General features: G+C 39.6%; 1 protein-coding gene across 1 annotated transcript; it reads right to left on the reverse strand.

Annotated features, from left to right (window-relative positions):
• Positions 1–4837: 4837 nt before the first annotated feature.
• Positions 4838–10260, reverse strand: lactb2 (lactamase, beta 2). Its single transcript, XM_063884981.1, has 7 exons — positions 10013–10260; positions 8848–9008; positions 8470–8590; positions 7513–7691; positions 6577–6725; positions 5978–6065; positions 4838–5862 (listed from the first exon to the last, which is right to left on the reverse strand). The coding sequence occupies exons 1-7, from the start codon at positions 10132–10134 to the stop codon at positions 5819–5821; spliced, it is 864 nt and encodes a 287-aa protein (XP_063741051.1). The 5' UTR covers positions 10135–10260; the 3' UTR covers positions 4838–5818.
• Between the last annotated feature and the right edge of the window lie 4740 nt (positions 10261–15000).

A 15000-nucleotide genomic window follows, 5' to 3' on the forward strand; every position in this document is an offset into this window, starting at 1 on the left:
ATAGTAAATAGCAATGGTTACAACTTTTAAAGGGACAGGGAACTATGGTTACATCCTTTACAATTAGATTATAGTCTTCAGATTTCTAGAATGTCCGTCCTTCAATGACTTCGACACCTTAGTTTTCTACAGGCTCGTCACAAAGCCCAAATACTTGGGATTGGAGATCTCATTGTGCATCAGATTTCATTACATCCAGAAATGCAGACCCCAGGTAATAAACGTGGGAAGACACACTTCTTCAACCCTAATCCTGCGCACCGGAGCACCACAGGGCTGTGTTTTTAGTCCCCTGCTAAACTCCCTTTAGCAGGTTTTGCCTCCAACACCATCAACAAGTTTGCAGACGACACAGTTCTGCTTGGCCTGACCACAGATAGCAATAAAGAAAGGCCAGCCCAAATGACGTAGAGGAGTCACAAGCTTGTGTCAGGACAACAGCCTTCTCCTAAACAAGACCCACGAGCTGAGAGTAGACTTTGAGCAGATGCAGGGAAGGAGCTACGTGGCTATTAATGTCTACAAGTCCTAGAAGTGTTAAAACATGCAAATGTTCTGGTGTCTACATCAGCAAGAGCCTAACCCTGAGATTGCATTCTGACTCAGAGGTGAGAAAACCAACACATAGACCATCGCACTTCAGATACTGGAGGGAAATTGTTCATATTTCTACCCTGGCACCATTACTTCCTGGTACGGAAACAGTCTCGATCAAGACCTCAAGGCCCTGGAAAGAGTGTTTTCGTCTGAACATACAATAGGTAGTGCTCCCCCCTGCCCAAAGGATATTTACACTAAGTGCTGCAAGAACGAGACTAGGAGAATAATTTAAATCAGATCCCAACCAATCCGGTAGCAGCCTTGTCTCCATTGCCAAGTCAACAAGAAGGTACCAGATACACTCTGGTTTAGGAGGAGCTCCCACCCTCAGGCTGCTGGTAAATAAGGTCACTGCATGAGATTTAAAGGGGCTTTTTTAATGAGTTTTTCCTCAATTTGAGCTGTAACCTACAAATATCCCCTGCACAGTGTTTCTGATATGAGTGCATACACACTTCAAGATGATTACATAGGAGTCACATTATAAAGAAGCATTTCACTGTGTCTTCATTTTAGTGCTTTCAGAACAAATGTAGGAGTTTTAGAAAATACGTACATCAACTGTGACCCAATATCCTACAGTTTAGACAGAAAGCCTCCAACTACAAATAAATCTTGAGGGGTGAATATTACAGTAATTATGGTATTCAGACACTACAGGAAGCTTTCCGGCGCGCGCGCGTGCGTGCGTGCGTGTGTGTGTGTGTGTGTGTGTGTGTGTGTGTGTGTGGTTAATTAGAGCACTTGGTCTCAGAAGGATCAGACCTGGAAGACGACTGTCTCTGCTACATGACACAGAGCCAGGTGGCAGAGTGTGTGTGTGTGTGTGTGTGTGTGTGTGTGTGTGTGTGTGTGTGTGTGTGTGTGTGTGTGTGTGTGTGTGTGTGTCTGATAAGTTGGTGGCAGTGAGAAGAGCCAGACATCAACAAACACAGTTGAGTTGAGCACAGACACACACACACACACACATACCATGGTAAATACCAGTGAGTGTGAGGAGGCAGGAGATCAGTCCTTATGTCCAATATTTATATATAATTATTACAGTTTATTCTACTCTCACATGTACTTTTGTAAAGCATATGTGTGTTTCTTGCTGCTGAGGATAAGGGCTGCTAGAAACCCTGCTATGAAGAACTGCACAGTCAAGCTCTACCCTTCCTCCTCCTCCTCCTCCTCCTCCTCCTCCTCCTCCTCCTCCTCCTGCTGCTGCTGTTGTCATTGGTCAGGGTATTATTTGAGCCCTCACGTGGTTTAGTGAATTCAAGCCACTAAGGATCCCTCACTGGGCAGGCTGCCAATCTCATGTTAAGATCTTGGACTTAAGTACATTCCTGCACTCTTGCTGCAGCACTATAAGGTAGTGTTGGCACTGAAACACACTGATGAATAACCACAGAAATCACAATGCTGGTGCAATAAAGCAGAGTCGACCAAATTGAGATACAGCAGAAATGATTCAAAACAAATCCAGGTAGATCCTAGAACACAAAACACAAGCATGCGCGTTGTTTCATGTTACAGACGTGTGTAACAGCACCCTTAAACCTTTAACAGTTTAACAGAAGCTCGCGGACATGTTGCAATCCTTTTCAAAGTTCACTTTGGTGCAGAAAGAGCAAATAAGCTTTAAACAGGCCAAAGAAATCCTGGGTCCAGCCCTCAAAGATAACATATCCAGTGGAGTCAGATGGCACCTGTCACGTAGACACTCACAGGTTCCCTACAGTAACATGCCAGCTAAACACAGGGTAACATGACTCTGCACCTGCAAATGCATACTGTACCAAACTGCCATTTAGTACAATTAAGCATAATGTATTCTGCGTAAACGTGTGCATCTAGTTGTATCACAGCCCTGAAGCTCATCCCATGCATGTAGCTTTCCAGTTCAAACTGAATTATTCAATAGGCACATTTGGTATTGATTTTTCAAAATAAAATACCCGTCCACATGCATTAAGCTTGCAATGCAGATTACGAATCACTGACTGACTGCTCCTTTAAGGAAGACATTCATAACTGTATTAACAGAAAATAAGTGTGGGTCAATTGTTTTCAAGAAGCTTCTATGCAATGTGTATTTCTCAAGCTAGACCTTAGCATAGGTTCCACCTGCTTTTAGCCCATTAGGATTACACTGGGTGGGGAATAATACAACTTTTTTGGACCGGAATTAATTTACATCATGCTTTGTTTTTCATTGGATGCTTACCAATTATTTAAATATAAATGATGTGCATATTTTGAGGAGATATAGTACGTTTCTTCACTGATTAATAAACTGTGTTAAGTGTGCAAGAAATAACCGACACAAAACCGGACGCTGAATAGATCAGTTTTCAAAATAAAAGCAAATGAAGACAAGCCGATTGGAAATGCCTCTTTGATAGCTTCACAAGATAACATGCTACGTGGAAACAACACATATTAAACCATATATCAACCTGCATTGTAATTAAATGAATCACATTTAAGAAACTACATCTCTAAATCACTCAGTGTTTTATTTTGAAATACAAAACGTGACTCCATGAACCCCACTTGACGCTTGAATTGGTTGAGGAAGTGCGAGCAATATCAGCCGCGAATAAGTCAAATATTTCAAAGTGAAACTGATATATATCAACAATAATCACATACACACTATTAAAATCAACCAAGGTTTTCATTTTGGGGGAGAAATCTACTTTAAAAACAGCAAAAAAAGACGCTTGAAGCTCCGCGGTTCACACAAGCCCACAGCTTCTGTTTATCAGGAAGGGCTTTTAGCGATAATTACATAATAATACAATAGAAACCCCGTTTTGTTATACTATGAATTAACCCAAAAGGACAAGTCTCAATGTGTATCCTCGTGTACAGTTCATTAAAAAAAGGCTTAAAAATAACCTGCTCCAAATCATACCGGTCGAAAGCAACGTTATTTCCCAACTTGTTAACCCTATAATATTCTATATACACCACCTAATGTCACGAGGAGGAAACCTGCCCAATAAAGTGTGCTGCCAAACACTTTAAACACATAAATGCTAGCGTCATTTTTAAAGGGTGGGATTAAAAAGATAATGGGGGTCGAGTCGGATATGGACAGCAAACTTACCGGAGAGTTGTGGAGCCATACGGTGCGTAAAGTGTGCGTAAAGTGTGTGTCGGTGTCACCGGGGTGTGTGTGAATCGGTCAGCGGGACGGAGCGACGGAGGTGTCCAGGGCCGGAGCCGCCATGTTCCTCCAGCTCAGAGGCTCCTCTCTCGGCTGTTTATCTTTACCAGCAGCCCCCCCCCACCCCCCACCCCACCCCCCTTCCATCACCGCCACCTCCACTCATCTCATTACCACTCTGCAGAGCTCAGTGTCACTCCGCCATTCTCTATCTCTCCAACACACACACACACACACACACACACACACACACACACACACACACACACACACACACACACACACACACACACACACACACACACACACACACACACACACACACACAGTATGTACAGTACACAGTAACTAAAAGTACAACAGAAATGACTTTTCTAAACCTGATATACAACTAAATTACTTGTACTTAAAATGTGTAAATAATATCATAGGATTATGACTATTATTATTGATGCATTTACCCTACATATATTGGAGTTTTCGTCCACTACATTAATTTAACACAAAGTAATTGCATTTTACTTGATTAAAAATATAATCTACACTTAAATAAGGCTGTAGTTACAACTGGTTTAAGTTCACAAGCTACCAGTAAATGTGAATTAAGAATTAAGTATATTTTGAGAGGAACACTTTGGTACTTTTACTTAACGTTGCAGCTCCTAATTGTGTGAGGCTGCTGTGTGAAGAAATAATGAAATAAAACACATTTTATGTTTTGCTTTTTGGCCTTGTGTGTTGCTAATTGATAAACAGAAATACTGTACCATAACTGATTTAAAGTAAGAACCCTGCACTATGGTTATTCTAAAGTGGCAGTTTATGTAAGTCAGCCATACATAATACAGAAAAAGGTCTTCCTGTTTCTATAAAATAAATTCCCCAACATCAGAATGTTAGTCAACATGAGAACAGATGAGCCTCACCCAGGGGTCAACCATAGGTCAACAGAATACTGCGTCACCATCATGACGGCGATCATGAGATCACATTCAGCTGTTCACATTTATTATTCATGATTTAAACTGTTGATATATGAGTTATCTCTGAGTATGATCTAATCAGAGTCACAAATGCTCAATCGAGTTTATTCATAGTCCGAAAAAACAACATTGCATCACTGGTGTATCCAACAATCGTCACACAACTTCCACATCTCTCTTTATCATATGCATAATATTTGTACAGTACAGTAGGTGTACAATCATGTTGTGCCCAACTAAAACTATGAGGAGATACTGCCACCTAGTGACCGAGTGAGGACTTGCAGCACTTGTAGAACAGGTGCTGCAAGATGGAAAAGTCAAAGCGACCAGATTTAAAAGGTGGCAGCAAATGAAAAGGAAACATATGTAAGTGCTGCGTAGGATTTAAAGATTTTATCATTTATAAAAGTCATTGTTCACCGTCACTCTGAAAGCAAATTAAATGTGTTGTTGTACTCTCAGACATATTTCTTTGTACAATTGACCCTTTTCTATCCAGGGCCTCAACACTAATGTCATTTTTTCTCTGAAGTCTTTTTTTGCACGGAGTTAGAGAACCAAACGTAGACTGAGAAGTATAGGAAAGTGAAAAAGAGAGAGGAAAGATTACTAAACTCCGCTAATAAAACAGCTATTTGACATGTTGTAAAGGGTTAGATTCAGGGTCAAAAACATAGTTAGTGTCTTCTAATTCAAACAAAGACAGCAACATTTATTTTAAGTCGACAAAAGTGCTCCATGAGATACTCAACTCGGGGAAATATAATAACTAAAAAGGCATCCAGTGGCAAACTAATCTTATTGCAATATGAGGCGGATTTTCCATCTCCACCGGCTAAAAATGCACCTGACTTACAGACAAATATCTACCTTATACATAAGTCTTATTTGACACAGGCTGCAGCTCAGTCCTGGTGAATGTTGGTCTTGTTCTGAGTCAGGAAATATCCAATGCAACAATCAGACCTCCGTTGCTGATCCATGTTCAATACATCTGTCAATCAGATGATCTAAGGCAATTATTCAGGTGATTTTTGATTGAAAAGTTATGAAATGTCCTCCATGGATATCACAGGTTACTCTTCCATTTGATGTTCTGTGAAGACTCGTTCACTGAGGAAAGGAAAGGTACATTTTTGAGTGCAAAGCCTCAACAACAACACACTGTAATTGTGTGTTTAAACTGACAGTTTAAGATGTATTGTGGTGTTATTAAGAGACGACATACCCAGGCTGATCTTGCCCTCTTTCTCCAGTTTCTTTAAGTGATGCACCAGGTTCACATTAGCCGCTCTGTGCAGGTGTTCAGGAGTCTCCTGGACAGGAAACAGGAAGAATAATCTGTCAGTTTTCTCCAAATAAAAACATGCATTTGATTCTTACCTCCTCGGTGTACACAGATGAGTAGCTTGTTGGTTGGATTACCTGTAATTTCAGGTCACTTCCATTGACTTATCCTAGCATTGGTGTCCAATTTAACATGTTTACTCTGTATTTAACGGAACTTTCTGATTGCATCTGCTTCCAGAACTTTAAAGCATTTCTATGCTGCCAAACAACCTCATCCAGAGCTGCAGAGACTATAACTTTGCATGTTAGTTCACGGTGTACTATAACAAACGTGTTACACATAGTTGTGCCCTTGACTTCAGGCTGAAAAAAAGACTGGATTGACTAGTGCCCACACAAGTGCATTAGTCCAATGAAATAGAGTTAGACTGAGGCACGCTTTTGTGCCTAAATCCTAAAATGAAATACAGAGATTAATCCCAGGTCAGACGTCCGTTAAAGGGTCTTATTTCCGTATGGTTTCGTATTCGTCCTGACCTTATAGACGATCTTGACGAGCTCCATGGAGGAGAACGGTGCTCCCGCTCCCTCCTGGATGGCGGCCAGGATCTGCTGCTCTCTCTGGTCTCGGTGGCTGATGTAGTGTCTGATCTTAGAGGCAGCGTCCTGAACCACGGGGCCGTGACCTGCACAGAGGACAGCAGGAGGGCTTATTTAAACATCTGGATGAAACGTCAGACACTGAATATTGTGTAAATAATCCAGGGCCTTATTTCATGGTGGGATATAATGGTGAGAGATTCTGTCTTCGCCTCCCTGAATTTGTTTTTTGAGAATCATTCATTTGCTAGAAAAGAGACCAAACGAACACATCATTATTTGTTTTATTTACTACAGATATGACAAGAATAATATTGTTAGTGTTATTTTATTTTTGTAGAGTTCAGTTCATCTTCATTGTCCCACTAGGGGAGATTGACTTGCAACAGAAAAATAATTCAACTACAAAACCATATTTTATTTCAGTTTTACTTTTTTATTGGACATTTTATTTCAATTGTTACGTTTAAATAGGGATTTCTATTTTATTTTAATGTTTCAATCTACATTCTCACTTTAACTTCTTATGTTTATATGAATATTTGTACTTTATTTGTTTTTTAAATATATCTTTTATTTCAATTTTTTTAAAGAGACAAACTCAAAACCCAAATTTCCTCCAGGAATCATTTAAGTATTCTAATTCTAATCCAACAGTAAGTGGTAATCACACTTATAAATGATGCAAGGTAACATTCATCTTGTGTTACATGTTACCCCGGAGACCAGAAACCTCTGACCTGAGGGCGATGACCGAAGAAGTGGCGTTAAAAGAGGACGCTCGTCAATAATTGGCCCTGATTAACGAGCAGTAAAGACCTGATATCTGGACTGCCTTATGCTCCAAACTGTACAGAGTGTGTGCTCCCTCACCGGGGTAGATGAAATCGGGCTGGGACTGCAGCAGGATGTTCAGAGAGTTCATGTAGTCGTAGAGATCCTCGAACACGGCGGTGCCCTCACCCAGGATGCAGTCTCCAGAGAACAGAGCGCGCTCCTCCTGCAGGAGCAGAGCCATGTGGTCGTCCGTGTGGCCCGGGGTGAACAGCACTCTGGGAAGAAATAACAGTCAGTCACTTGTTAAAGTCAGTTATCTGAACAGACCATCAGTCCAACATACTGTCCTCTGTCTTTCTGTATTGTAATATTATGTTGATTAGTAGTGGGTTTTTTTATTATTTTGAGCCTCTAAGTTGCATTTTCTCATGATTTTTGATATTACGGTTATGTTTTTGGGTGATTTGCAGCATCAGTACTGTCTCAGTTAAAGAAAAAGCTAAATGTAGATTATATTAAAAGCATTTCTTTTCAAATAAAGAATTTAAAAAATATATATATTTGTATACAAAAAACAAGAACAATTTAGAATATGACAAATTACTAACAAAACAAATAATATTTTGTATTATTAATAATGATAACTTAATACATTAAAAATAATAATAATAATAAAATAATTGATTAAAAATAATAATAATAATAATAATAATAATAATAATAATAATAATAATAAAATAATTGACTTAAAATAATAATAATAATAATAAAATAATTGACTTAAAATAATAATAATAATAATAATAATAATAATAGTAATAAAATAAAATAAATTAGCCACGCTATGATTTATTATCAAAATACATGTATCACATATTTTGCTGTTACTTTTGCAGACTTATATTTTCAAAATATCTTCAAGTGGAGAAGTGGAGCTTTTTAAAAATGATCCCTAGTGTATTTTGTATCTTTTTAATTCCTGCAAAGCTACTTAACTTCCTGCCAGTTTAAAACGCTCGTAATATATTTAAGTTGCATATAAAGTGAACTGACTTGAGAGTAGCGCCCTCCGTCTGGACGACATCTCCGTCTTTTAGATAAGTAAAACTTTTGTTTCCGGCTGTTTCTGCGACCTGGCTGGAGCGAGGCAGTTTGCTGACTCGGACCTCAGATCCTGCAGGAGGAAAAACAGAGAAATATCAGTCACACAAAAAAAGTAGCACACATTTCTTTCATGATTTTTTGCAAAGTCTAAAATTGTGACGTCTAGATCGAGGTCGAGTGAACTGACCCTTTAAAACATACTTTTACCTTGGGAAATGACCTGTGATGCTGTCCTTAAAGCTCATTAAACAGCATTAAACCACCTTAACCAGAGCTGATGGGAATACTGTATATTTTGCATTTGTTTTATATGCAAACCATCCTCACCGGTGATGTCCCGGCAGATGTCCTCCACCCCCCCCGTGTGGTCCTGGTGCCAGTGTGTGACGATGATCTCCTGGATGCTGGTGTTGAACTGCTTCAGGGCCAGCTTCAGACTGCTGATGTATTCAGGAACAGCAGGTTCTCCCGTGTCTATCAGCACTCTCCTGGAGTATAATCACACACATATATTAGAATATACTTTCCTCAAGGCTTTAAAAGTAGCTATTCAAATTCATATTCATCAATTTCTAAACCATTTACATTTATTAACTTGATGTTAGTTATAAGGCGGAGCGATATGGAGAAAACTCACATGATTTCTGATTAAAAAATACCACAATTTTGATTTTGTGACAATATTCTAGGGTTGACATTGATGATTTAACAAAAACATAAAGATATATAACAATATTGAGAGAAATCTGATAAATAATCAACAGTATCGTGGATATTATGACTGAGTTGGTAAAAGCAATTAACAGAAGAGCTAATAAAGTCTGGAAAAGTCTGACATTTTGATCCCAAAACCAGGAAATCTAAATCTATATCTAGTCTCATATAACTTTATAGATATAATATCGTACTTTCTTTCTTTCTTCAATATAAAAGTTAACCAATGCTTTTGTGTTGTTACTTTCTAGGTATCAGGATGTTTGCATCGTGCACTAATTATGTTAATCTAAGAATGTAATGTATATATTATTTTATGAGAATAAAACTCATTACTCATGCATTACCTATAGACTGCCTGTAAAAGAACATGTAGTCTATTTATGAGAGGATAAAACATGTGTACTGATGCATAACCCCTAAACTGTCCAGAACAATATGTATATTTTAAAACGTTGTCTAATATTTCTTTCCAAACTATTATTATTTCTATACAAAGTTTAAGCCGAACAATTCAGTAAATTCTTGCAATTCAGTGCATGTGTTCAATTTTGGTCTATATACAATGGGGTTTAGCATACATGCAATAAAACACACAATTTAGAAAAAGGTCAATGGACTTTGGCGTGACGTCATCCTACATGAGCTGCCTGCGCGTCAAAACAAACTGTGTCGTTATTGGCCAAAATGTCGTTTAAAAATAACGGTATTCTGCAAATGAAAACACAATTAAGAAAGTGTTATGACATAATACAAATTAATTGGACTGGTGTGTCACCTTTTCCCTGTTCCGACCAGATAGGTATTGGTTCCCTGCAGGGTCATCGGTCCCGGGTTGCAGCCCAGCACCCGAACCACCCGGGCAGAGAGCTGCTCTATCCGGGGGATCATTGTACTCATGCCTGGAGCTTATATTATTTTAGTTGCAAAATGAAACAACAACTCCTGTGCAGGTTAAAGTCCAACCTCGAAAACAGGATGAAGTGCAGAAAAAGCATTTGTTCAATATTTACTTCCTGTGTGTTCCAGAGCTGCCTTCAAAATAAAAGTCCGGCTTCAACGTCAATATTATTTTGAGGATAGAAGTGTTTCTATTTAGTTTAAATTAACAGTGTTTTCATACTAGAGCTTCTATTGCATGTTTCATTCAATTGCTACACTCTCATTTGGATTTTAGCACACCAATTAATGACGACAACGTAGGTTCTTTATCATTTTAATAAGAATTGCTGCTTTATCACCCATTTATAATGAATGTCTAACGTGGTTTCACCTTGCTGAAGTATATAGATGTCACTGCTTCAATAAGGAATACACACCTGTTTGATGACCTTTAACTTCATTTGTGTAAAGCAGCTTCTTGTGCCCTCCTGTCTCCAATTTTCCAATTAAACAAAAACAATATCTATAAAACCCTCCGTTATTTGGTGCTATAGCCAATCTTCCTTTACGTGCTTCCCTTTACACATATGTTAAATGCATTTGCCTACATTACTTTCCTATTAACGACGAGTAAACTCCCCACACAAATGCTTTCCCACCATTAAATAAATACATAACTGCGTTGATTTACTGCCTCTGTAAGAGCAAACCCAGCTCCAGCCAGGCTAGAAACAATTTAATAGGCCCATAACAGGACATTTACTGAATATCTGTCACAATAAATGTCATGTGAAACACAGAAAATGTCAGTAGCACAAACTGACCACGAGGGGGGGGGGGGGGCATTGTCCACTCTGATCAGGGCTCATTCGCTCATAAACTCCAGAGGCAAAATTGTAAAAGGTCCTGGATTATCAGCAGTTCTCAGACTTCTCAGGGGTTTTATAACCTGCAAATGATAAGGATATTTGCTAATTCCTCAAAGATGAACCTCTAAATCCAAGCTAATGACTGTTGCTTTTGTCAAGTGGGTTTTTCTGCAACAAACAAATCCTTAAAAGATGTTGAACCACTTAACACTGACAACTAAACTGCTTCTGCTCTGTGTCTGATCCTGAAGTTTGACCTCTCTGTAGGTGGGGTTAATAAAATGTACAATATCTCAATTTGAGGATTAACATAAGGAAGGTTTTAGGGATATCCTAAGGGAGTATTTGCATTACTGAATGACTGGTGAAAATGCAATCACAGTGAAGAAAATACTTTAACAGTCCTGCAGTTTTCTTTAATTAGCAATTCTACCATCCAGGTCTTTAAGCTGACATTGATTTCAGTCCCAAGAGCCTCCACGGGCAACATTTATTTTTATTCAATTCAAACCATTTCAGATCTGGCTCTGCATGAGGTTATCTGCATTATTGAAATAACCCACGAGTAAAATAACTGTTATTTAATTACATTGGATGGGTGGAAGAAGAGGCTGTCTGCAAGCTCAATGCTAGCTGCCACCAAAAACACTGTTCTGTTTAATGCTTATTTGGATGCATATTTGCACCCCTAAAATATTAATCTTCCTTTAATACAGGAATAACTAGTCTCAAATCTATCAACTTTATATGCAACGATGCGAGACCACGCGACGCGATATACGATATAATGGGATTCGACACACCGTACGATTGACACGATACGGTAAGCTACTAACGATTCGATACCACAATATAAAACACGATACAATGCGACATGATAGCGATGAGAGCTGCTCATTGGCGCACAAAGACAGAATGGCCTGACATTCTCGAGAGCAGAATGTCACAAATTACCCATCATGCCTGGCTGTGGAGAGCATATAGCATGGGCACTTGAGTTTTCCCTTGAGGCCCCGATCTCTTGCTCTCGGCTCAGTAGAGTGAATGGAGAGAGAAAATAAATCTGGTTTCAGCTTTTAGCGCATTTTACAATAAAACAAAACTAATGATTCAAATAATTGCTATAAAGGTGTTGAATACTGGTTTTTACAGACGTCTATTTCCCAATGTAAGTCAATGGGAAAAAGTGTTTCTGGGCCTAGTGACGTCATGGACTGATGCAGGAGTTGTAGTACCACCGTTTGGCCACTAGGACTATTTTGAAGAAACAGGGAAACAGACGTACAGTATATAACATTACAGTCACTGAAAACCGAACATGGAACATTTGATCTGGGATTAAACTACGTATTTAATTGTAGGGTTGTCTGGTAAAAAAAAACAACAACAAAAAAGCACGAGGGAGGATCTAGTCCAGGGGTGTCCAAACTTTTTTCACCGAGGGCCACATACAGAAAGATATACGGAGAGCTGGGCCAATTATAGAGGTGAGTATTGTCTCAAAAGTTAAGTTATAAGTTAGCAAAACAAATCAAATGTAGGTGAATAATGTGCGATCTGTCTTTAGGGGTTCATTTATTCTGTTGGCAGCTCCTTCCTTAAAACAGAAGCCTCAGAGTGCTGATAAATATGAAGGTTACATTTCAAGCTGGTTATAGAAAGAAGTTATTGTTTTTTTTTTTATCAACTAAGATTTGATAGAAACATTTTTACATTCTAAATGACTGAATTTATTTTAAATTGGGCTCACTAATATATTTGAACAGATATATTTGAGAAGTAAAATATAAGAGAAGCTAAATGTGTGGGCCATATTGCATTATACTTTCAGAATTTTCAGAGGGCCGATTCAAAATGGCCTGCAGGCTGCATTTCGCCCCCGGGCCGTTGTTTGGACACCCCTGATCTAGTCCAACTGGCTTTACATTACGCTGAACCCATTAGTCCTTTTCCTGAGTGCAGGGCCAGTAATCCTACATGCATTACGACGGCAGATCGATGCAGTCAAACGAAGTCATAAAGTCTATCGAGAAGAGGCGATAAATCTCCAGATGGGGACCCACGCCTTAATGCCTTGTTTGATATTTGTCTCGAATAAATGTTGACCCATATAAACAGGTGTGAAGGAGGGGATAATTTAGCCCTCTTTAATATTTACAAATAGAATAGGTGGAGGAGGGGGAAGCAGATATTATTTCCCTAAATGAAATGGATCCTGACATCTGGGCGTGCAAGGGCCCCCATCCTCCTCCTCCTCCTCCTCTTCCTCCTCCTCCTCCTCCTCTCTCGCTTTGTAATTACACGACATAATGGCGGTGCAGTCGGCCCGTAATCTCCCATTATAATCAGTCTCGGCTGCCTCCACTAGCTCTTCACCACGGATTCTAATTCAATATAAATGTAAATGACTGGGGGAGAGAGAGAAAGGGAGGTGTATGTGAGTGTGTGTGTGTGTGTGTGTGTGTGTGTGTGTGTGTGTGTGTGTGTGTGTGTGTGTGTGTGTGTGTGTGTGTGTGTGTGTGTGTGTGTGTGTGTGTGTGTGTTGGGGGGGACTCAGGGACAGTATAGTGTGTAAATGTTGAGTCTGATCTCCACACAAATCCATACTTATATATTTACAAGAAGTCGTGAACAACTTCATATTTTGGATAAATTGAATGTAGATTGTAACGAGTGTTTAAGACCCGGCAGTATGTTGACCTTAAACATTATAACTTGTTATTTCGGCACCAGAGGGTACATTTAAGTACAAGCAATTACTGTGCAAGACATTTTTAGGTGGTAAAGCTGTTAGAATTCACTTTCCTGGGCTGAAAAAACACCATCAAAAGTTCTAAGTTGCAGGACAAAAATAGCTGTAAAACACTTTGGTAGCAACCTGTTAATCAAAGGGTAGCATTCCCTGATTGATTTAGTATTTTACTCTAAATCGTAGCATAAATAAGTTGTGCAGGAATGAGTCCCTAAGCAGAAATGAGTCAGGAATTTAGCACTCCATCGTGGTGTTGGTAATTAGTCTGAAATAAGGTCTGTGGTTAGCTTTACGTTTTGTACTACAACATAAATTGTGTCAGTAAATACCCCAACATTGTGACCGTGCTGTAGTTCCTTTCATAGCCCAACGTTAGCCTCCTTTAGCTTAGCGGTGGTGACGTGAAGTCATGTGACCGTGCTGTAGTTCCTCTATAGCCCAACATTAGCCTCCTTTAGCTTAGCGGTGGTGACGTGAAGTCATGTGACCGTGCTGTAGTTCCTTTATAGCCCAACATTAGCCACCTTTAGCTTAGCGGTGGTGACGTGAAGTCATGTGACCGTGCTGTAGTTCCTTTATAGCCCAACATTAGCCGCCTTTAGCTTAGCGGTGGTGACGTGAAGTCATGTGACCGTGCTGTAGTTCCTTTATAGCCCAACATTAGCCGCCTTTAGCTTAGCGGTGGTGACGTGAAGTCATGTGACCGTGCTGTAGTTCCTTTATAGCCCAACATTAGCCGCCTTTAGCTTAGCGGTGGTGACGTGAAGTCATGTGACCGTGCTGTAGTTCCTTTATAGCCCAACATTAGCCGCCTTTAGCTTAGCGGTGGTGACGTGAAGTCATGTGACCGTGCTGTAGTTTCTTTATAGCCCAACATTAGCCGCCTTTAGCTTAGCGATGGTGACGTGAAGTCATGTGACCGTGCTGTAGTTCCTTTATAGCCCAACATTAGCCGCCTTTAGCTTAGCGGTGGTGACGTGAAGTCATGTGACCGTGCTGTAGTTCCTTTATAGCCCAACATTAGCCGCCTTTAGCTTAGTGATGGTGACGTGAAGTCATGTGACCGTGCTGTAGTTCCTTTATAGCCCAACATTAGCTGCCTTTAGCTTAGCGGTGGTGACGTGAAGTCATGTGACCGGGCTGTAGTTCCTTTATAGCCCAACATTATGATGTCTACCTCTGGGTTGTCTTAAAGAAATACATCCTCACTGCATGCACCACTAAAGATAAAACGCTGTAATGAAGAAATCTCGGGTCATTTTT

This window comes from Eleginops maclovinus, chromosome 6, assembly GCF_036324505.1.
Source record: "Eleginops maclovinus isolate JMC-PN-2008 ecotype Puerto Natales chromosome 6, JC_Emac_rtc_rv5, whole genome shotgun sequence".
Lineage (NCBI taxonomy): Eukaryota > Metazoa > Chordata > Actinopteri > Perciformes > Eleginopidae > Eleginops > Eleginops maclovinus.

Bases quoted from the DNA above. Each gene is read 5' to 3' on its own strand.
- lactb2 (XM_063884981.1), bottom strand. From the start codon at position 10,134: ATGAGTACAATGATCCCCCGGATAGAGCAGCTCTCTGCCCGGGTGGTT. The intron at 9,009-10,012 runs GTGACACACCAG...ATTATACTCCAG, and splicing joins CTGGTCGGAACAGGGAAAAG to GAGAGTGCTGATAGACACGG. The intron at 7,692-8,469 runs GTCAGTTCACTT...ATTTCTTCCCAG, and splicing joins ACGGAGGGCGCTACTCTCAA to AGTGCTGTTCACCCCGGGCC.